Genomic DNA, 24,643 nt, shown 5'->3' on the forward strand with positions numbered 1-24,643 from the left:
CTTTTTTTCTTTTGTGCCGATTTGATCTGTGATATGGTCCGATCCGGCAAGAGGGTGACATCTAGTGGGTGAATGTTATCAATAGTGCTTTAATTTTTTTCTCATATTAACTCAATAGGTTGCGGCCATTTAGACCTTTTCATGTATAACTGTACCAATGCAACGTCAGTAGGTTTTTGTCGAGCTAATGAACAACACAAAAAACAGCACTGACTGTGTTTCTAATTAAAACGTCTTCTGCTTTTATTTTGAAGGTTGTCTGCAGTGTTTCTGTCACGCTGCAGCTCTGTGAGCAATGTATCCACCGACCGTCTACGAACATCTCAGTTGATCTCGTCCTTGTCCACATGAAGACCAAAAAAGAAGGTAGCCGGTCGAACGTCTGACCGGGAGGAGGAGCCGAGGGGCCGAGGGGCCGAGGGTTCGAGGGTTCGAGGGTTCGAGGGTTCGAGGGGCCGAGGGGCCGAGGGTTCGGAGGACAGGACATCCGCATTCTTCAACCGCCAGTGAGCCTCAGGCCGAGAGCACCGCGCAGCACGGACAGCCCGCACATCTCTCAGGAGCTGAGCTGACGACGGTTCTAGAAGCCGCCCCGCTGGGTACGTAACCTACGTTCTGTTTCAAAGACGACTTCCACGACTGTGGAATGGCAGAGAGCCAACTGTGTTCGGCTGTTCGTGTCCGTCCGCACACTGTCGGACGTCCACGCAGCAGCGCTCAGCTTCGAAGTGTGTCACTTGTGGGATTAGAACGTGTGTTCAGTTAGTAACAACTAGGATTTATTAAACTGGTCCCACAGGTTGACCTCACGCATGTAGGCACCGGGCCGCTGTCCGACCAGATAACGAAGTCTAATGCACATTTGAATAAGGAGTACGAGTATAGTATTATGAAAGAATAAGTCAACAAAAACCCACATAAAACCATAAACAATATTTGTATCTGGGTGACGACCACTGATATTCTATTTCTTTCCTTCATCCTTCTCTTTTGACCAACTTTTGTAATAAGGATAGATTTATAAAGACCACAGAGGACCTGGTCTACCCTGATTAGCCATTCTCATGTCAATATCTTTGAATGCAAAGGCAATACTGGGAATCATCTGACTAAAGTCAGATGTGTAATAATGTTCAACATGATTTCACAGCAGGCACAGCTCTTTTAGTGGGGAATCCACTTCTGTGCTTTGTGAAAAGATGTGCTGTATTAAATATTTAAAGTATTTGTGCCCACTTTTATAACTTTACAGGGTCTTCTTGATGAATTCAGGGCCAATTGTTGTTTCAACAATCATACGTCTATTAACCTGATGATGATGATAATGATGATACAAATAATACACTTTCTTTATCCAATGCATTAAAATGCATTATATTCTTGTTTGAAAAGAAACATTTGATTTGTGAAGAAAAAAAACGTCACTATCACGACTGTCTGCCTTGTGCACAGTGAATGCACCGCATGATGGAGTCAAACGTCACTTTCATTAATTGAAATAGGGAAGCCAGATAGAAGTGGCTTGTAGAGTTCTCTCATTCAATCCATGTCTCTGGACCTCTGACAGCAATGGACAGAAGGAGACTAAATGCCTGCAGTCTGTACGATTTAGTGGCATCTAGTGGTGAGGTTGCAGTTTGCAGTAAACTGAATTCTCTTCTATCCAGAGTGGGATGTGTGGATTAACTGGTCTCACCGTAACTATGCTTATATAAATCACGGTTTCACATCCGAGAGAATTAAAGAAGCAACTAAATCTATGGTGTCCTAATTCCTGCATTGTTGCCCTGTGAGAACGAGTCTCGTGAGACACATCGATTGTGTGTGCGTCATAAACACTCACCGGCCACTGTATTAGGCACACCTGTTCAATTATTTGTTAACACAAATAGCTTATCAGCCAATCACACTGCAGCAACTCAATGCATTTAGGCATCTAGACGTGGTGAAGACGACTTGCTGAAGTTCAAACCGAGCATCAGAATGGAGAAGAAAGGGGAATTTAGGGACTTTGAATGTGGCATGGCTGTTGGCAACGGGCTGGTCTGAGTATTTGAAAAACTGCTGATATACTGATATACTATTTTCATGCACAACCATCTCTAGGGTTTACAGAAAATTGTCAGAAAAAGAGAAAATATCCAGTAAGCGGCAGTTCTGTGGATGAAAAGGCCTTATTGATGTCAGAGGTCAGAGGAGAATGGGCAGAGTGGTTCAAGATGATAGAAAGGCAACAGTAGCTCAAATAATCACTCGTTACAACCAAGGTTCAATTCAGTTTATTTTGTATAGCCCAATATCACAAATTACAAATTATCCTCAGAGGGCTTTACAATCTGTACACATACGACATCCCTGACCTTTGACCTCACATCGGATCAGGAAAAACTCCCCAAAAATAACCTTTGACAGGGAAAAAAGGGAAGAAACCTTCAGGAGAGCAACAGAGGAGGATCCCTCTCCCCGGATGGACAGAAGCAATAGATGTCATGTGTACAGAATGAACAGCCAGTCTGAGGCCGTCTGTGACTGAACACTGTCTGTGAGCTTATAGTTGGGCTCATAAGCAGACAGCCAGTCTGAGCCCTTATAACAGTGGTTCTCAAACCTTTTTCTGTCACGCTCCACTTCGGAGGAAGAACATTTTTCATGCCCCACAAAAATGATTTTATTATTACTATTTGTGACTCCTGCATCTGTGTTTTTTCAAATAATAGAATAAATGAAATCACTTTCAAGTAAACCAGATTGCTCCATCAGACAAGAAAAAAAGAATTTGCAATCACTTTGTTGGAACAATGCAAACTATCCGTGCAAAAATAACTAATATTTGGCAAAAAATAGCTTATTGTGGCTGCAATTAACCTGTTTTGCACTGAATATCTTTTCAAGATATAACAATAAAGTGCAACCTGTGAAAAACTAAACAAAACAAGTTCAAATATTTGTCGATAAAGAGTTTTACGCTGAATCTAAAAACAACAATATCCTGCAACCTGTGCAAAACTAAATTAGTACAGATATCTGTGAGCCATCATGTTTTATCAGCATTAGTGGCTGCAATGAGCTGCTTTCCACTACAACTCTTTTTTTAAACGGGGTTCGAGGCTTGATACGCCCAATCTCAATTCATGCTCAATGTTGAGCTTTTGTTTTGAAGGGCAACAGCAGAAAAGCCAATCTCAATTCATGCTCAATGTTGAGCTTTTGTTTTGAAGGGCAACAGCAGAAAAGCCAATCTCAATTCATGCTCAATGTTGAGCTTTTGTTTTGAAGGGCAACAGCAGAAAAGCCGAGCTTACGGAGGTCGGACCTGGCGAGTCGCCAAGAATCTTGGCCTGTTAACGCTGTAACGTAAACATGTACACAAAGGTACAGGCATTTCAACATGTATTTATTAATGACTTGGTTTTATGTCTGTGTGCTTCTGAAGTCCGTAAGAAAACATTTCAGAAGACACTTCAGAAAATGTTCGAGAATGAGGAACAATTTATTTCTGAATTTATTTTCATTTTATTTTGGAGATCGACAGGGAACGTCTCCGACCCCTGCTCTATAGGAACCACAAGTAGCCCCGCATTTAGTGAGCGCAGCTCTCTAGTGGGGCAATATGGTACTACAAGCTCCTTAAGATATGATGGTGCATCACCAATCAAGGATTTGTAGGTGAGGAGAAGAATTTTAAATGTGATTCTTGATTTTACAGGGAGCCAGTGCAGAGCAGCTAATACAGGAGTCATGTGATCTCTTTTCTTAGTTTTTGTGAGTACACGAGCTGCAGCATTCTGGATCAACTGGAGGGACTTAAGAGACTTATTAGAGCAGCCTGATAATAAGGAGTTGCAGTAATCTAGTCTGGAAGTAACAAACGTGTGAACCAGCTTTTCTGCATCTTTTTGAGACAAGATGTGCCTGATTTTTGAAATGTTACGTAGATGAAAAAATGCAATCCTTGAGATTTGTTTAACGTGGGAGTTAAAGGACAAGTCTCGGTCAAAGATAACTAGAGATTCTTTACAGTGGTGTTGGATGCCAGGGCAATGCCATCTACAGAAACCACATCACCAGATAATTGATCTCTGAGGGGTTCCGGGCCAAGTACAGACAAGTCAAATATTTCCTTGGGACACGTTGGGCCCCTTAGTACTAATTGAGCATGGTTTAAACTCCACAGTATACCTGAGTATTGTTGCTGAACATGTCCATCCCTTTATGACCACAGTGTACCCATTTTCTGGTGGCTACTTCCAGCAGGATAATGCACCTTGTCACAGAGCTCAAATCATCTCAAACCGGTTTCTTGAACATGACTGAGTTCACTGGACTCCAATGGGGACCTGAACAGTGAAAATAAGTGAGACTTAAGAGAAGTACAAGAGAAACCTAGTGCACACATAATAATAATAATAAATTAATAACGGTTCTGATACAGAGTTGTTTGCGTCGTTCAGAATCGTCTGCATGGGAAGAGCCGTTGGAAGAATTCAGCCAACAACTTCTCTCGTTCTAGTAGATTTATTTCTCTGATCACAACCGAAGTAAAGCGCTGAGATTGCAACGCCAGGGGAGTCATAACAACTGCCCTAGAACCGGAAAACCCGGCCTTTTCATACACAGATTTCGTCACAGGTTTGTGTGCATCATCCAAACTTCTAATTGTAGCTGAACTGTCAAGGAGGGGATAATTCCATCTCCTCCTCTCTCTTCACAGAACTGAGCCCTGCAAGGCCAGTCCACATCTTGGTTAGACTATTCGATGACATATGGGTGTGTTGTGAGAAGGCGCTATCTATTCTGAAGAAGCAGACATTCCCAGACACAAATTTCACCTTATATTTGTTATTCTGAACTGGAGTAGCCTGACAAAACATTATGTATAATAATGTATATTATCAGAGTATAACTTTCATCTGAGGGAACACAAATCACATGGGTCCACAGACTGCAAGCAGTTACAGTACCTGTCTACCAGGAAGTTATGCACACTAAGTATAATCCTCAGCTGAGGGCTTTTAAAGGGGTTCGGAATCTACGGCCTATGCGCCGCTATCCTGCTTGCAGTGTCCGTCTCTCCCTTAACCAAAACATTTTAATTTCTATATCTTTCGTGCATCTGCAATATTCGCTTCTCATTGGTTTAGGCGCATGGTCTGCTCATAGGCTGAGCCGTTTCTCTGTCGGTGTGTAGGCGTGTCCACGCCTCTTAACACATGATATCATCACTCCGCACACCTTGTTCCTCTGTGCCATGAGGTCTTTCATGCGGCCTCCTGAGCCCCTCCACCACATGGTCCTCCCAGGGGGTCCGTCTGCCCCTCCTTCTCAGGGTGTGACACTCCTGAGGGCCGCAACCTGTCTGTCCCGAATACACAACCACAAAGCTCACTACTACTATCGTTCATTCTTTAATAATACAGTATATCATCAAATAATCTAGAGTGTATATATATATATAGTAAACCATTAAACAATAATCTACACATAGATATTCTTTAATAACCAGTGTTAAGTAATAGCAAATTATTAAATCCCAATTTACACAGCTATAGTAATTTATCCAATTCTACATAATATACTGCACTTAATGGTCAAATTTAAATAATTTATTATGTAATAACAATAACTTATATCACATGTAAATTGGGAACAAACTGTTCAACATAAAGACAATCAACTAGATGGCAAGAGGGTACTTCACTACACCAGCTTAAGTTATTCAGAGTTCATGAGGTACACCTACATCTCTTATTCTTCAGCCTAAACCAAACATTAGCTTCTCTGTCATTGTTTGTTGTTTACATAACTCACGTATAAGGTTAAATTATGCCACATCAGAGATGTCAGGAAAGCAAGAGGATATTGAAAGCTCATTTCGACCGAATTTCCATTGGAATCAGCATTGTGACAGTTTACATCGATCTCGAGATGGTTGAAAAAAAAAGAAGGAAATTGAAATCAGCCCAAAACCTTCTGTGCATCTGTACTGAATTCTCCAGAGATTGTCATATGTCGGAAAGCTTTGTTATATATATATGCCATAGACGCACAGCTTCACACTGTGTTCTTTAATACTTTATCATAAAGGGAAGTCAGATGTAGTGAGGGAAGTTAGTTTCTCAAAGCTCATGTTTGTGAGTGGTGTGATAAAATAACCAAGTCATGTGCAATCAAAAGGGAGGAGAATTGGAGAAAAGATACAAGGTCCAAACTTCTATTAGCATATATTAGGTGATAACTGGAATATAATATATATATATATATTTTTTTTTTTACAATTTTCAAAGAATATGGAAGTATATAGATAAGATAAAGAGCTAGTGATGAGGCAGTGTGCAGGACAGCGTTTGAGGAAAGAGTATCCATCTTTAGTAGAGGAAGAGGTTGATTTATTGTCTTTTTTATTTTTTATATTGCAGGCAATATAAAAAATCTTCAGGTTCGCAGCCCAAAAGGAGAAGCTTAAATTAGGAAGCAGTACACCCACATGTGACCCGGGCTTCTGTAGAAGCTGATGATGTCATCCAGGGACCTTTTCTATTTCCACAGAAAGGTTTGTATGAAACTGATATATTACTTGGTCTTGGTAAAGAATGGCCATGGTTACACTTGTTGCCCAGAATCACAAATTACAAATTTGCCTCAGATCGGATCAGGAAAAACTCCCCTAAAAACAGAAGAAAACTTTCAGGGAGAAAAAAGGAAAGAAACCTTCAGGAGAACAACAGAGAATGTGACCAGATGAACAGAGTTACAGAGTTACATAAACATTCAATGAATATGACAGAAATTATGAATAGAACACGATCCAGATAACCACGATCCATGAAACAGAAAGAGGTAGGGATAAGGGGCATAAGTAGGGCCATGGCAGGAGGCAGGACCACGGAGGCAGGAGGCACAGCGAAGGAGTCAGGGCCCAGGAGCCAGAACCGGCTCCAGACAAAGCCAGGTTACCACCTCGACAACCAGCGGTTGAATGATGACATGCGGCTATAGATCTCATCGTTCACCAAATTTGGACGAGGGCCAGAGAAAATTATGCCGTCCGACATTGTTTTGGTGTTTGTACACAACAATTCCACACATGTGGTCGCATTGGGATCCAATGCGACCACGGTCCGATCTCATAGCATACAGACTTGCCATTATGCCCTGCCGTGATGGGAGCAAAAGTCATACAAAATGTTCATGCAGTAAGATCAATTGATCATTGATGATCAAAGCTTACACATCAAATAGTTGCACTTTATCAACTTTTTTGCTTAATGCAACTTGTTTTTTATTTTTCGTGATAAACCATATATTTCAAACTAAAGCCCTTTCAAACACATTTAATCAAACGAGAAAAGGAATTGGACACCCATTATTGGAAAATCAATCAGAAAAAATTATTTAGGATTTTAAAAAATCTCTGAGGATGTTTGTCTTTGTTGTTACATTTAGAAGACTTGTGTTTAGTTTGTATATACTGGCATGTTACTGTTACTCATACTCTGGTCCAACTTTGGTGTATGTAGGGTTTGGAGGATCATGCACAATTTGAAGTTGGACTGACACGGGAGTGAAGCAAAGCAACATGGCGGTCTTCAAGCCTGAAAATGTCGAAGACTTCTATGAGATCGGGGAAGTTCTGGGAAGGTATTGATACATCAACTTGTTTACCTTAATGCACTCATTAGGTATTTTGACTTTTACAGATGTTATTGTGTTTCTTCTGTATGCCAACTCATTGGATTATGAATTAAACCTTCTCTGTAGGTAAAATGCTATAGTTCAATGTCAAAGTTTAATTAAAATATTAAGTTATGAATCTTAACCCTCAGTCAAACTGATTTAACATTACCTGTGAACAAATAATAAAGTGCTTGTTAGATCCTCGAAAAACCAAATTATATATCATGTTTAACCGCTACGGAGACATCAGAGCCAGCGTATCATTTAAAAAAGTCCTGCCGACATCAGGCTGTTCTCTGCGGCCACACTGAGCGCTGACCGCCCGGCTCACTGGTCCCGCGAGCAGGAACTCAAATCTCCGAAACAGTCGGCGCATATTTTTTGTCAGCTGAATCTTGACAAACCGACCACAGATGTTATGTTTAAACTACTAACTTCTCGCCTTAAAACCTCCTAAAATTACATACTGTGACTCAACAACAGTAGTATTTAGAAAAATACTTTCAGTTGTGTATTTTCTCCTCCGCCATTGTTCCCCGTCGCTGGTGCGAAATGCATTGTGGGATATTGGCTGTCCAGAGTACGCACAAGTCACCTCTGATGCATCCTTTGGAAACTGGGCGGATCAAGTCACATCCGGGTGTTTTTACCGTACTTGGCGAGAAGCAGACTTTGAATTGGAAAATGTACTTTGGCCGCGACTGATGACGTTTCACAAGTCCACGAGAACACAAGTACGGACAAGAACGCGAGAACACAAGAACACAAGTACACGAGAACACAAGTACAGACAAGAACGCGAGAACACGAGAACACAAGAACACAAGTACACGAGAACACAAGTACAGACAAGAACGCAAGAACACGAGAACACAAGAACACAAGTACACGAGAACACAAGTACGGACAAGAACGCGAGAACACAAGTACACGAGAACACAAGTACAGACAAGAACGCGAGAACACAAGAACACAAGTACACGAGAACACAAGTACAGACAAGAACGCGAGAACACAAGAACACAAGTACGCGAGAACACAAGTACAGACAAGAACGCGAGAACACAAGTACACGAGAACACAAGTACAGACAAGAACACAAGAACACAAGTACACGAGAACACAAGTACAGACAAGAACGCAAGAACACGAGAACACAAGAACACAAGAACACAAGCACACGAGAACACGAGAACACGAGTACAGACAAGAACACAAGAACACAAGTACAGACAAGAACACAAGAAGACAAGTACAGACAAGAACGCATATTGATAAACGGCCTGTGTCTGCCCCCCGGACTGAAAGTGGAAGCTGGTTCCATAAAAGAGGAGCTTGATAACTGAAGGTTCTGGCTCCCATCCTACTTCTTCCAAGTAGACCCGTATTTAGTGAGCGCAGCTCTCTAGTGGGGCAATATGGTACTACAAGCTCCTTAAGATATGATGGTGCATCACCAATCAAGGCTTTGTAGGTGAGGAGAAGAATTTTAAATGTGATTCTTGATTTTACAGGGAGCCAGTGCAGAGCAGCTAATACAGGACTCATGTGATCTCTTTTCTTAGTTTTTGTGAGTACACGAGCTGCAGCATTCTGGATCAACTGGAGGGATTTAAGAGACTTATTAGAGCAGCCTGATAATAAGGAGTTGCAGTAATCTAGTCTGGAAGTAACAAACGCGTGAACCAGTTCTTCTGCATCTTTTTGGGACAAGATGTGTCTGATTTTTGAAATGTTACGTAGATGAAAAAATGCAATCCTTGAGATTTGCTTAACGTGGGAGTTAAAGGACAAGTCCCGGTCAAAGATAACTAGAGATTCTTTACAGTGGTGTTGGATGTCAGGGAAATACCATCTACAGAAACCACATCAATTAATCCTCATTAATTCTCCTTCCCATCTTTCCTTGACCCTGTGATGTTTTTCACAGAGGTCAAGAAAAAGTGGTTAAGAAGAGAAGTTTGGACTATTTGACCGCAACCCCAGTTCAGGTGCTGCAGCCACTAGGCACGTGGCATTGGACACACCTGCAGCCCATCAGGTGATTAGAGCAAGCATATGTTCACCGATCTGGGAAGCAGCAGCAGCGGCACACAGGCTGTGGCAGAAGACAAAGAAGATCTCCTGAAGCACTGGAACCAAGCTGCATCAAACTGGAGATAATCAAGCAGACTCACCTCTCTACCCACTCTGCGCTACCCACACAGGATAGAGGAACTGCCAAACTAACCAGGGAAGTTGCTTCATCTCTCGGGTAATGAAGAAAATGTGCAAGTTGTTGAAGGTGACCCAACAGTGATCGGATCAGGAAAAACTCCCCACCCACAGACGGATGGCCTCGTAGAACGTTTCAATAAGACCCTAAAATAAATGCTAAGAAAGACTATTAATGTGGATGGAAGAAACAAGTTGCTGTATGCACGGAGACACAAGGTCATGCTGGATCTGGCTAAAGAAGCCTGAGAGCAACAGCTTTCACCCCCTAGAGGGGGAGCATATGCAGCAAGCACAATGTTCAAGCCCGAATCTACACGCTCAAGTGCAGTAGTTCCAACCCGGAGAGTATGTCCTTGTTCTGGTCCCAACTTCTGAGTGTTCCTGGTCAAGTGATTGAGAGGGTTACCAAGGTTAACTATACGATGAGACAACCTGGGAGAAAGAAATCCTGTCAGATTTATCATGTGAATCTTCTAAAGAAATAGCATGCTCCTGACGGTGTTCCGATGGCAACATTAACTGTTGAAATCCCAGAATCTAACTCTTCACAGATACCTTTAGGCCAGTCAGTTCAAGGATGTGACCAACCTGTACGCTCCAAGGTTGATCCAACATGACATAATCACCGAGCCAGGAAAGAAGGTGAGGCTCTGGCCTTATCCCACCCCAGAGGCAAAAAGAGAGCCCATCAGAGGAGAGGTGAGAAATATGTTGGAAATAGGTGTTATTAAGGAGTCACATAGTCCCTGGTCCAGCCCAATTGTTCTGACTCCCAAATCGGATGTCACTGATCGATTCTGCAATGATTTAAGGACACTGAATGAAATCTCAAAATTTGATGGCCCAGGGTTGATGAGCTAATTGAGTGATTAGGTCCCGTGTTCCCTCCTGATGTCCGAGCTCCTTACTCTATCTCTAGGCTGAGCCTTATGGAGGAAACTCATCTGCTCATCTTGTAGCCGCAACCTCGTTCTTTCGGTCACGACCCAGAGTTCGCGACCATAAGTGAGGGTCGGAATGTAGACCGCCCAGTAAATTGAGAGCTTTGCCTTCCGGCTCAGCTCCTCTTCACCAAGACGGTCTGGTGTAGCGCAGGTTTTACTGTTGCAGCCGCACCGATCCGACTATTGATCTCCCACTCCATCTTCCCATCACTTGTGAACAAGACCCCGAGATACTTGAACACCTTCGCTTGGCGTAGGCACTCTGTCCACACCTGGAGGGAGCAATCCACCGGTTTCTGGCAGAGCACCATAGTCTCAGATTTGAAGGTCTGACTCATCCCTGCCGCTTCACACTCGGCTGCAAAACGCCCCAGTGAATGCTGGAGGTCACAGTCCGAGGAGGACCACATCATCTGCAAACAGTGGAGAGGCAATCCCGAGACCCCCTAACATGACGTATTGCCAAGAATACGAACACAGCTCCTAATGCAGTCGTACAGAGACCGGATGGCCCGATGCAACGGGTCAGGCAGAAACACCAGTGAAATACACTCTGATTCAGGGAACATAACCAGGGGCTGACTTAACTGAGGTAAGGTAGACAACCTGGGCCTGGGTCCTCAAAATAAACTGGCCTTTAACATTATAATATCTAAACATATTATGTTTAGATATGAACAGTATTTAATTATATTACTGTTCTAACTCATTGTACCCTAAAATAATTGTCCTCAAAGCACATAAAAGATACAATTCTGTACTTCTTACTGTGAACTTCTACTTCAGAGCAAAACATTGTACTAATACATTTACCTGAAAGGGAGCTTGTTACTGGTTACGTTGCAGATTCAAATTGACTCAAAATATTATACAAATTATGTTCAAATATGATGCGTTATTATTCATGAAACTATTCAGCATTCGATTATAATTGAAAGCTCCAGCCTGAAAAGTTGTGAAATATATTTACGTACGTTGTGCTGCATGTGAAGTAAATATTAGAATACTGAACTGTGCTTAGTGTTTTACTATTAAATAAGCTGTAACCATTTTTTGATTCAGTTGGCGTCGGCCAGGATTTCCTCCGTATGGCTCTGAACATGGCCAGTGGCTAGCAGCTGACGGCGATTACAGTGCAAACAACGAAGTCAGAGCAGAACTGTTTTAACCAGTGGGAACCAGAGCAGTCAGCTAGCCAGTGGGACACACACAGTGGGAGCACAGGCGGCCAGCTCCACTTCAGAGCTCTGTGGGCGGTGTCAATGTTAGTAGTCGGCAAAAACAAACACAATTTGAGTTGCGATGGCAAAGTTGCTGTTCTTTTAAGGTTATCTGCTTGTGTTTGTTTACTCCAGGGAAATGAAGGTGGTGTAAAGTGTGTTATCCATCGTCCAGCATTATCAGGCTATATCCAGCATTTATCAGGCTATATTATTATTATTATTATTATTATTATTATTATTATTATTATTATTATCAGGCTATATCCAGCAACTTCAATGAGCTGCTGTCTCTGCAGCTTCATGCTGGACTGCAGAGCCCTGAAGCTCCGTCCCCACTGCTACATATGTGAAGGACAGACAGACAGATTCTTTGCTTCATAGTTAGATTATCAAACTGTCAAAATAACACAATGATGTTGTATCTCAAGCTCAGTGTTTACTGTCTGTGAATTGTGTTCTTGCCGCATCCAGTGGGCACTTTGGACAGGTTCGACAGGTTCGGGAGCGATCCACTGGGATTTATTGGGCGGGCAAGTTCCTGAAGATTCGGAAGAACACATGCAGCCGCCTAGGCCTGGTCAGGAGCTGTGTGGAGAAGGAGGTGGAGATCCTCCAGGCTGTACAACATCCAAACATTGTGACTCTCAAAGATGTTTTTGAGAGCCGAGCTGAGGTGGTGCTCATTCTGGAGCTGTGAGTTGTGTGTGTGTGTGTGTGTGTGTTTAATTTTGTCCTGTTATTGTTATATGTTCTCTAGCATAATCCAGTGGCCATCTGCATGTGTGCATGCTGTGTCATGGTAGGATTAGTATGTCGGTGTGAATGGAATATAATATTCATAACAATGTTTTTATTAGTGTATGATGACCTGAAACTAAGAATCGTTGTGTTTTTGTTTGCTTAGAAAGAGCCCTTTATATCTACATAGGGGTACAAATCAAGAAATACACTTACCACATGTCCGTTTGACATTTCAGTGTTAGTGGAGGGGAGCTGTTTGACTTCATTGCTGCGAAGGAGAACCTGCTGGAGAGCGAGGCCATTGAGTTCATGACCCAGATCCTGGAGGGACTGGGCTTTATGCACAGCAAGAACATCGGCCACTTTGACCTGAAGGTACCAGTAAACCGTCGCTTCGCTGCTTGCTCTAGATGTTTGGAAACAGATGTGAACTCAAACTGGTCATGGAACCATAACGACATTGTCTCTATTCAGCCAGAGAACATCATGCTGTCAGACAAAGTGGCTGCTCAGCCCAACATCAAACTCATCGACTTTGGACTGGCCCACCATTTTCATCAAGGGGAGGAGTACAAAAGCACAAGTGGCACCCCACAGTACATCGGTGAGGATGAGTAGTCCTTCATTTGTGACTTTGTTGTTTTAGATATCAATCTGAAAGATCTTCCATGGCCAATTTAAATATTAAATCATTCATTAAAATGCAGCAGGTATAAGACAAGTCAGAGTTCAAAATATGCTTTTTTCTAAACCTACAGGACTTCTCATATTCAACAAGACTTGTTTAATAGATATGATGTATAATAAATTATCTTTATTTGTATTGATTGTTAGCAGTGTGTACCGGTGCTGCTGTTCTACTCTGACTGTTTTTTGTCAGTGTCCTCTTTTTTTGGTGTGAGTGTTAGGGAAATGATAGCATTATTTTTACTGTCAATGCGTGAGGGTTAGCAGCTCTGTACAACACATAACATTTAAGCTTTTTGCAAGCAATACAGTTCAAGTATATACATATGCAGGCAGGTGAAATTTGATACAAAGCTACCTTCCGGGATCTTCATTTCTTAAAGATATAGAGAAGTATTAAATTAATTTGGAATGTTCAATTCCAAAGGCTCCGACCGCTTGTCGAACCTCAGATTCAAGACGAACAGTGCGGATTCCGTCCCGGTCGTGGAACAGTGGACCAGCTCTTTACCCTCGCAAGATTACTGGAGGGGTCCTGGGAGTTTGCCCAACCAGTTTACATGTGCTTTGTAGACCTGGAGAAGGCTTTAAACCGGGTCCCTCGGGGGTTTTTGTGGGGGGTGCTGCGGGAGTATGGGGTGCCGGACCCGTTGGCACGGGCCATCCGGTCTCTGTACGCCTGCAGTAGGAGCTGTGTCCTCGGTAGTAAGTCAGACACGTTCCCGGTGGGTGTTGGCCTCCGCCAGGGCTGCCCTTTATCACCGGTCCTGTTCGTGACCTTCATGGACAGGATATCTAGGCGCAGCCAGGGGGCGGAGAGGATCCGGTTCGGGAGTCTCGGGATCGCCTCTCTGCTGTTTGCGGATGATGTGGTCCTGTTTGCCTCCTCGGACCGTGACCTCCAGCATTCACTGGGGCGTTTTGCAGCCGAGTGCGAAACGGCAGGGATGAAAGTTAGCACCTCCAAATCTGAGGCCATGGTACTCTGCCGGAAACCGGCGGATTGCTCCCTCCAGGTGGGGGCAAACTGCCTACCCCAAGCGAAGGAGTTCAAGTATCTCGGGGTCTTGTTCACGAGTGAGGGTAAGGTGGAGCGGGAGATCGACAGGCGGATCGGTGCGGCTGCAGCAGTAAAACAGGCGCTGTACCGGTCCGTCTTGGTGAAGAGGAGCTGAGCCGGAAGGCAAAGCTCTCCATTTACTGGTCGGTCTACGTTCCAACCCTCAGCTATGGTCACGAACTCTGGGTCGTGACCGAAAGAACGAGATCTCGGATACAAGCGGCCGAAATGATCTTCCTCCGTAGGGTGGCCGGGCTCAGCCTTAGAGATAGGGTAAGGAGCTCGGACATCAGGGGGGAGCTTGGAGTCGAGTCGCTGCTCCTTCGTGTCCAAAGGAGTCAGCTGAGGTGGTTCATCTAGTCAGGATGCCTCCTGGACGCCTCCCATTAGAGGTTTTCCGGGCACGTCCAACTGGTAGGAGGCCCCGGGGAAGACCGAGGACACGCTGGAGGGATTATATCTCCCGGCTGGCCTTGGAACGCCTCGGGATCCCCCAGAATGAGCTGGAAAGTGCTGCGGGTGAGAGGGAGGCCTGGGTCGGCCTGCTGAACCTGCTGCCACCGCGACCCGACCCCGGATAAGCGGGTGATAATGGATGGATGGATGGATGGATGGATGTTCAATTTGTGTTAGATTCAACAACTATTTTGCAGTACATTGACAGTTACACTGTGAACACGTTTCACCAATCTGGGTCAATAACCTATATGGTGCATTTCCCAATATGACCAAATGACTTAAAGCCTAAACTAACTCAAAGTGCCTTGAAACTGTCGCTCAGTACACACAATCAGTGTATAAGTCAAGTGCATAAATAACTGTAGAGGAAGTTAGCTCTGAACTTAACAACATGAAACATTTGGTCCATTAATAAAGAGAAATCATGCAGTATATCACAGTATACTCACTATGTTTTATCGTGGTGCTAGCTCAAATGCACATGTGGCGGCTACAGACACCCATCCCATACAACACGACATATCGAAAATAAACATTATCTTTGGTACAATGGACACACAATAAATGTTCTCGAACATGAATGATGACAGAATGTATCCCGGTAGGATGGTCTTAACCTTTATGGGCCCAGCCATGTTTTCTCAAAAATTGCAAATGCATACCCATACTAAAACCAGATTATCTCCTCAACCACAAGGGCTATCTGAATAATTTCAACAGTATAATATACAGAAACACACTTGTTATATTAGTTAAGATGTGTATATAGCAGTGTATTTGTTACTGGTGTATTGGTTGATGATAGAACACAGAAAAAGAAAATGTATTATTATATCTCTGTAGGATGTTCTTAAGATGCCACACATGCTTTGTACACATGTAGATAAAATCTGTAAACATCGGACCAATTGAATCACCATCGGCGCATTTAGCGACATACAATACATTTCCTGACTTCTATACACTCATATTCATGAACATCTTTTGTTCCTTTTGTATAGAAGTAGCATTTAGAACGTATTTACCCACACGGAAAACAACTACCGTGTCACCAGTTCATCACTTGACACAAAGGCTTTTACTTCCTGCTTCGCTCTTGACGTCTTGCTGGCTTTCTCTGAAGTTCAGTGCCCTCTAGTGGCTTTAGTGGTGACAACATCTTTCCCACTAGTTACTCATATTTATAGTGTGAACATTTTATGAAAACATTTTTAAACATCTAATTAATTGCAATGAGTGGAAATCACAACAATTTGTTTTGTTTAACATTGTTAACCCTTTCCATTACTAAGGCTGTACCAAATAATTCAACCCTTTGATGCTTCATTCGTAACATTGACCTATTATTCAAACTTAAAGAAAACCCCCAAAAATGTATTTAATAAAATAATCGCCTTCAATCCTTGGTCTTGCAGAGTGTCCGATCATGGTTTAGAGATGGCAAACTGGTTTGTAATTAAAGATTTAAAATTCACAAAATTAACGGGGTTCTGCAGGTGGACGTGCTGCTCCCCCACAAATATATTATAAATGCCCTGATATCAGCGTCAGAATAAACACTTGTCCTTCATCCTTTCAATTGGTAATATCAGAACACACCCAAGCTCCAGCTCTCACAATGCTTCTTTTCAGTGTTGTCATATGACCTCAAGGTCACAGCATCTGTCTGTTCTCGATGACGCCGCCCGACCCCGGCTGATTGCCATTTCTCTTCTGCCTCTTTCCTGTCAATAACCTACGGAGTTTAGACACCCTTGTCTTTTGTTGAGCATATTTTATGTCTGGTATGAAATGCTGGAAAACCGTTGTATTTCTGAATATTTATTCTGGCTGCGATGCTGCCTCTGGAACTGTTTGACTGAACCAGATGCAGCGCAGCAGAGATGGCCTCTCTGCTCTGCTCCAATTCGTGGCTAGTCTATTTGTGACGGATTGGCAGCGCCATGCAGAGCGTCTCCTTTGCCGGTTGATGGGATGAACCTTCTACCCTCTGTAGTTTTCCAAGTAGGAGAGGACATGCACTCGTTCTTCTCCTGCTAACAGATGCTGTATGTGAAATATAGAAAGGAGTAAGAGGAATATTTTTCAAACAATTAAAACAGCCACACATTTTAGATTAATGTTGTTATATTTAGTGAAACTGCTTTTTAAAATGTATGTCACTGAACTAGTTTAAAACTCTCCCTGTCTCTCTCTCTCTGTCTGTCTTTCTGTCCCCTCTCTCTTTTTGTCCATCATCCTTTCCACTTTGTCTGTCTGTCTCTCTCTCTCTCTCTCTTCCTGTATGTTGTTCTATCCATCTCGCTATCTGCATGTCTTTCTCTCTCTTTCAGCCCCTGAGGTGATCAACAGTGAACCTCTGAGCACAGCAGCAGATATGTGGTGAGTAATGTTCGGACTGAGGGGACAGTGTTTCTTTAAAAAGTTGAAAGCACACCACATGACTGCCTGCGTCTTGTGTTTTTTTCTCCTTCAGGAGCATTGCGGTTATTACCTACATACTGTAAGTTGTGTTTGTGTGTTGGTTGGCCTGTGAGTGCCTGCAGGCAACAACTTGTATGTTAATGCAAACACTTAATGAAGCATTTGCTGTCTCACACTCTTTGAGACCATGTTATTTCTTGCACCACAGGGTACATTTTATGTTTTATAGATCTTATAATCCTCATGTTTATTATAGCCTTCAGCCTTTTTGAGCTAGAAGGACAAACACCTTCATCTGTATTTATGGCTTGAGATGTCTCACTCTGTCCTCAGATTAAGTGGTTTGTCGCCATTCCAAGGTGAGACTGATGAGGAGACTCTGAGGAATATCAGTATCATGAACTACGCGTTCCCTGCACAGTATTTCAGCACGACCAGCTCCATGGTCAAAGACTTCATCCAGAAACTCCTGGTGAAAATCCCCAGGTATGTCATCTAGCTAAACTCTTGGTCCTATTAGAGCAAAGGCCAGTTTGTTGTTGTACGTGTTCACTAGGTCTGTGGTAGGAATAGAACACATGATGTACTGCTGTTGTCGACCGTTTATATGTAAAAAATGTACTGTAGATTGATTGACTGAGTCAATGGTTTATTTAGGTGCCTAAATAATAACACGAAACATCAAAAAGATTATTACTTGTTACTTCTTCCTGCTCTCCTGATCCGTTGTCATGACTTCTGTATTGATGTGTATTTCAGTGAAAGAATGACAGCTGAGGAGTGTCTGCTTCATCCCTGGATTAAGGTCACTACAAACCTTCCAACCTTCTTTGGTTGTTTGCTGCTGAATGTTATTGAATGTTATTGAATGTTACTTACGACTGCAACTGTTTCAGCCCATCACACGCACACAGGTGGCCAATAGGAATCGATCCTCAATCAATATGAAGAACTTTAAGAAGTTCAACGCAAGAAGAAAATGGAAGGTGAGTGTGGATATGTATGCCAAACCAACGCATAAGTATAGTATATTTGTATCAAAGAGAGGCATGTGGAAGGATGACGGGGAATGAGTGGGCGACTGTGGCTCAGTGAGCAGGACCGTCCTTCAATCAGAGGATCGGTGGTTTGATCCCCGCTCACGACCTGCCCTGGTCCATGTGTCCTTGAGCAAGACACTTAACCCTGTTTGCTCCCCGTAGATGTTCTACAGTGTGTGAATGTAAGTCACTTTGGATGAAAGTGCCAGCCAGCTAGATAACATGTAATGAGAGAGATGCAATAAGACTCAAACTAAGGGTGGTGCGTTTCGTACCTTTTTTAGTTAACAAGTCTTGTGAGCAGTGACGGACATTATTTCACACCGCACTGAGTGTTACAATGACTTTAGGTCACAGTCACATAATTGGGGGAATCTACGTACTTGAGCCGGATGAGTAGTGGATGTTGCTTCATTTAGTCCAAAATAATGTTGTTCCATTAAGTTTCTTGTGTTGTACTTAACAGCTGTAATGTAACAGATGTTCTCAATATAACATTTAAACAATTTCAATGGTCACACACATACTTCATATATGACCTTTTTATTTAACTGCTCGGCATTATAAGCAGTGAGCTGCTGTAAAGTGTCCAGGGAGCCACTTTGGGTTCCGTGTCTCACTCAAGAACACTTTAACATGTCGACAGGAGGAGTCGGGGTTTGAACAGCTGACCTTGTGGTTAAAGAATGACCCGCTCTTCTCCCTGAGACACAATGAGCTTTTACTTAAGAGAGTTCGCCAATGTTTTCACCTGTAAACGGCACAGTGACGCAATTGTGTTGCCATTATTAGTAGAAGACTTGACATGTAAGAAAAACATGGTTGGTAAATACAAAGATGTATACCATCTGTGTTAATCAGAGAAGTACATGTACAACACTTTGTGTAATAAGTTCTAAGGTCTATTACCCACATGTTATTACAAATAGCTGCCCCACCCCAAATATCCACTGCATGTTTTTATTTAAAATTAAAGACACATTGTAGTGGTCCAGCCAAGCTGCAAACAACTTGATGGCAATCAGGGGGGCCTTGTTATTTTCATTCTTTATACAGCAACAATAAACAAATTAAAAATGGTTTTAAAATCATTTGAAGTAATTTGCAGAATGTCAAGACACTTTTCACCTTCTGAAATGAGAATGAAGTTCTCTCCCATCCAAGTATGTTCCTTGGACATGGTACTAACATTCATGCATTGTGGTTGGCTGGCAAGCTTTACTGAGCACTAAGACCCCCCCAGATGTCCTACAACATGGTGTGGATGTGTAACCGGCTGGTCCAGTTGAAACTGCTGCGGAAGGGCAGCTCAGATCCAGATCCTCCACAGGTGAGACGACTTCATTTCACTAGTCATACTCAAACATTTATATCTATTTTTGTATTGCCAAGATTGCTTTGGTTGTTTATTGTAAAGTCCAAAAAAACTACTTTTCGTCACAAGATACTTTGAAAATATTAGTTTTAGGTAAAATAATATTACAAAGTACTTTCCAGAATTGGTTTAGCAAAATAAAGAACATCAGAAAAACATTAATTAATAATAAAGAGGAAATATGAATATATGGAGTAACATGTAGAGAAAACATTGTGTTGGCCAAACTGCCCACTGGCTTGTTACCCGTTTCTATATATATATATATATATATATATATATATATATATATATATATATATATATATATATATATATATATATATATATATATATATATATATATATATATATATATATATATAGTGTGCATATGAGAGAATGGCTCAACATGTTGAGGTGTTAGCTGTAAATCCATCTGAACTAATTGTTTCCTCCAGAGACAATGTGAAAGCGACGTAGAGGACACAGAAAGCAAGCCTGCCTCTCTGCTACGTCGAAGACTCAGCAGCAGTTCATAGAGCGGAGCAGAGGAAGGTAGACGACTCCAGGATGTTCAGCAGGAGGAGAGTATTGGTGAAGGGGAATGTTCAAGTGGAACAGACTGTTACTGTCTCAGCAGGGCCTGGGATGGTAGTGTCAAATGAGTGAGCACTGCCTCGTCTACATACAGTGAAACCTTTTGGCTGCTCTCAGATCATCGTTACTGAGGATACATTCCTTTAATGTAGTGCACAATGTATTTGAGTTGTTGCTGATTTTGGGAAACTCTTTGATAACACAGTGTGCATAGAAAATGCATTGTGTTATCAAAGAGAATTACAAAATATGTGTATCTGTGATAATACTAATACTATGATAGAGAACATGAGGAACAGTAACAAGTGTATCCAAGTGAGAACATTGATGAAAAGACAAAGCTCCCAATATTCACTTCTGAATTGTACCTCGCAACACATTTAAATAGAGCTACTGTTGTCCGTCAGTATGTAGTCAATGCATATTGTACAAAAACACAAACCACTGATCATTTTTCACAGTGGAGAAGATGCAATATTTGTATCAGTACTTCCAACAATATGTCTTGTTAGATGTCTTGTACTCATTTAATCATATTACTTGTCTTGTGATGTATCATTTTAAAATGGCACAATCATACATGTGTTGTAAACAACCTCATTATACTTTTATATTATATACTTAACATCCTCATGTGTGCATACGTATGTTGGTTGAAATCACCTGTATTTGTCTGTTGTCTGTATTTGTCATCTCATTCAGTTGATACATTTGACAAAGCAAATTGCATTAAATCTACAACAATTAAACTGCTTTGACTTTTATCACGCTTATGAGCTATATATCAGTCTATATTAATACAGAATGTATTGAAATGCGTCATATACAAAAAAAACTGAAGGGGTTGAAAGTAATGGTTATAATAAAGGATATTTTTGAATAGAAACATGTTTGCTGTTTGCCTACACCCACACAGTAGTATATGAAAACATAAAGAAACTTAAATGTTATTACCAATCAAATCAGTTTATTTGAACAACATTGGGCCATTGTATCATTTTGAAATTAATTCTAAATAATTTTCCTGCAATAACCCACTCGCAAGCAAATATGAAAAATGGATGCAGCGAGTAGAGGAGAGACCAAGAGAATGCCTCAAATCCTAACTTCATTTCTGTTTTTTCCTGCCAGAGGAATCTTCATGGTTAAGAAATGAAAACGAGCAGAGCGATAACGGTGGCTGCGTGTTTCAAAGTGCACTTAGGAGCCAGATTACTGGCTAGATAAACAGCTTATTTTAGTTTATTAGCTACATTATCTTCTTAATATTTTAAGAAATTGATCTTGAAGCAGCTTTCCATCAAATACAGACAGTGATCCAACACAATTGAAACTAATGCAGAAGTGCCTTAAATGTGCATTATTTCTAATGGCCATTAGGGGGCCGTGTAGAAGTCTGAGAAAACGGCTCTACTTCTCACTTGATTTATTACACCTCAGTAAACATTTTCAACACGAGTCCTGATCAGCCCCATTCTGATAAAGGGCTGTTCCCCTTCCTCCAGCATCAAAAACAACATACATCTGGACCCTCACCAGTTTACATACAGAAGATGCCGTCTGAAGTGTTGTTTGTTGATTTCAGCTCAACCTTCAACCTCCATCCTTCTGTAACCTAGTGGGAAAGATGTTGTCACCACTAAAGCCACTAGAGGGCACTGTACTTCAGAGAAAGCCAGCAAGACTCAAGAGCGAAGCAGGAAGTAAAATCGAAAGATGTTCATGAATATGAGTGTATAGAAGTCAGGAAATGTATTGTATGTCGCTAAATGCGCCGAAGGTGATTCAATTGGTCCGATGTTTACAGATTTTATCTACATGTGCTGATCGTTCATGAGAAGACTGCAATGAAGACAGTAAACATGAATGGGGAATACAATAAACAGTAGTAACTGCGAAAAACGGCCAACTTCGGCGAATTATTGTAAAATGTTTTCGAGTGATTAGTCCCAATAGTGTTGACAGTATGAGCATTGAAATACAAGACACGCCCCTAAGATGTTCATTGGGCCATAGATCTTTAACACATTGAGATATAAAAAAAAACGTTGACATATTCTAGGTCATCTGGCTTCGATGATTTGATTGATATCCATTTTTGTTGATTTGGACCAAGCATCTAGTGTAGGCAGTCAATTATGTGTTTTTCACAAAATTCAAAATGGCGGAAAATCTAAGTAGGCGGACCTTAGGGGTCTGAGAGGCTTTTTTGAAGAGCAGGTGGATATGGAAATTTCAAGTCAATCGGACATTCTGGGTGAGGGGCGTCGCCGGTCAAACTTTGAGGGGGCGCTAGAGAGCAACTACAAAATGAAAAAATTTTACTCCTTTATCATATGCCGATTTTCACCAAGCCTGACAAGCATGCCAAATTTGAGCGGTTTTCATCGCTTCCAGATACCTCCAAAATGCGCCCAATGTACAAAAATAAAGATCAGAAGAATAAAAATAATATCCCTAACAATTTCAATAGAGATTAAGAGTCGTGGCTCATAGGATGGTCATGGGATATTACAGTCCAATTTTACAAAAGTAGCAAAGGCATGCAAACAAAAAACACTATTATTAAATGGGATTAGCTATATATGTGAACTATGATGGTAACAACACTTCTTGGTTAGGTTGAGGTAACAACACTTCTTGGTTTGGTTGAGGTAACAACACTTATTGGTTAGGTTGAGGTAACAACACTTCTTGGTTTGGTTGAGGTAACAACACTTCTTGGTTATGTTGAGGTAACAACACTTCTTGGTTAGGTTGAGGTAACACAACTTATTGGTTAGGTTGAGGTAACAACACTTCTTAGTTAGGTTGAGGTAATAACACGTCTTGGTTAGGTTGAGGTAACAACACTTCTTGGTTAGGTTGAGGTAACAACACTTCTTGGTTAGGTTGAGGTAACAACACTTCTTGGTTAGGTAACAACACGTCTTGGTTAGGTTGAGGTAACACAACTTCTTGGTTAGGTTGAGGTAACACAACTTCTTGGTTAGGTTGAGGTAACAACACTTCTTGGTTAGGTTGAGGTAACAACACGTCTTGGTTAGGTTGAGGTAACACAACTTCTTGGTTAGGTTGAGGTAATAACACTTATTGGTTAGGTTGAGGTAACAACACTTCTTGGTTTGGTTGAGGTAACAACACTTCTTGGTTAGGTTGAGGTAACAACACTTCTTGGTTAGGTTGAGGTAACAACACGTCTTGGTTAGGTTGAGGTAACACAACTTCTTGGTTAGGTTGAGGTAATAACACTTATTGGTTAGGTTGAGGTAATAACACGTCTTGGTTAGGTTGAGGTAACAACACGTCTTGGTTAGGTTGAGGTAACAACACTTCTTGGTTTGGTTGAGGTAACAACACTTCTTGGTTAGGTTGAGGTAACAACACTTCTTGGTTAGGTTGAGGTAACAACACGTCTTGGTTAGGTTGAGGTAACACAACTTCTTGGTTAGGTTGAGGTAATAACACTTATTGGTTAGGTTGAGGTAACAACACTTCTTGGTTAGGTTGAGGTAACAACACTTCTTGGTTAGGTTGAGGTAACAACACGTCTTGGTTAGGTTGAGGTAACACAACTTCTTGGTTAGGTTGAGGTAACAACACTTCTTAGTTAGGTTGAGGTAACAACACTTCTTGGTTAGGTTGAGGTAACAACACTTCTTGGTTAGGTTGAGGTAACAACACTTCTTGGTTAGGTTGAGGTAACACAACTTCTTGGTTAGGTTGAGGTAACAACACTTCTTGGTTAGGTTGAGGTAATAACACTTATTGGTTAGGTTGAGGTAACAACACTTCTTGGTTAGGTTGAGGTAACAACACTTCTTGGTTAGGTTGAGGTAACAACACTTCTTGGTTAGGTTGAGGTAACAACACGTCTTGGTTAGGTTGAGGTAACACAACTTCTTGGTTAGGTTGAGGTAACAACACTTCTTGGTTAGGTTGAGGTAACAACACTTCTTGGTTAGGTTGAGGTAACAACACTTCTTGGTTAGGTTGAGGTAACAACACGTCTTGGTTAGGTTGAGGTAATAACACTTATTGGTTAGGTTGAGGTAACAACACTTCTTGGTTAGGTTGAGGTAACAACACTTATTGGTTAGGTTGAGGTAACAACACTTCTTGGTTAGGTTGAGGTAACAACACTTCTTGGTTAGGTTGAGGTAACAACACTTCTTGGTTAGGTTGAGGTAACAACACGTCTTGGTTAGGTTGAGGTAATA

The 24,643-nt window shown here is 41.7% G+C and overlaps 1 protein-coding gene across 4 annotated transcripts; it reads left to right on the plus strand.

Moving 5' to 3' along the window:
- Window positions 1-82: 82 nt before the first annotated feature.
- Window positions 83-21,187, plus strand: si:dkey-240h12.4 (death-associated protein kinase 2). 4 transcript variants are annotated; one of them, XM_034544435.1, is made up of 14 exons: window positions 83-164; window positions 255-599; window positions 6,417-6,550; window positions 7,518-7,638; window positions 12,530-12,751; window positions 13,036-13,174; window positions 13,274-13,403; window positions 17,339-17,387; window positions 17,482-17,508; window positions 17,763-17,915; window positions 18,189-18,234; window positions 18,326-18,415; window positions 19,713-19,799; window positions 20,285-21,187. In XM_034544435.1, the coding sequence occupies exons 4-14, from the start codon at window positions 7,577-7,579 to the stop codon at window positions 20,363-20,365; spliced, it is 1,086 nt and encodes a 361-aa protein (XP_034400326.1). In that variant the 5' UTR covers window positions 83-164; window positions 255-599; window positions 6,417-6,550; window positions 7,518-7,576; the 3' UTR covers window positions 20,366-21,187. The 4 variants fall into 4 exon arrangements, 3 of the variants coding, with proteins under 3 accessions (XP_034400326.1, XP_034400327.1, XP_034400325.1); XR_004610088.1 differs by lacking the exon at window positions 83-164 and having other exon boundaries at window positions 184-599; window positions 19,686-19,799; window positions 20,285-20,322; XM_034544434.1 differs by lacking the exon at window positions 83-164 and having other exon boundaries at window positions 188-599.
- Window positions 21,188-24,643: the final 3,456 nt, after the last annotated feature.

The sequence above is a fragment of the Cyclopterus lumpus genome, chromosome 11 (assembly GCF_009769545.1).
Source record: "Cyclopterus lumpus isolate fCycLum1 chromosome 11, fCycLum1.pri, whole genome shotgun sequence".
Classification (NCBI taxonomy): Eukaryota; Metazoa; Chordata; class Actinopteri; order Perciformes; family Cyclopteridae; genus Cyclopterus; species Cyclopterus lumpus.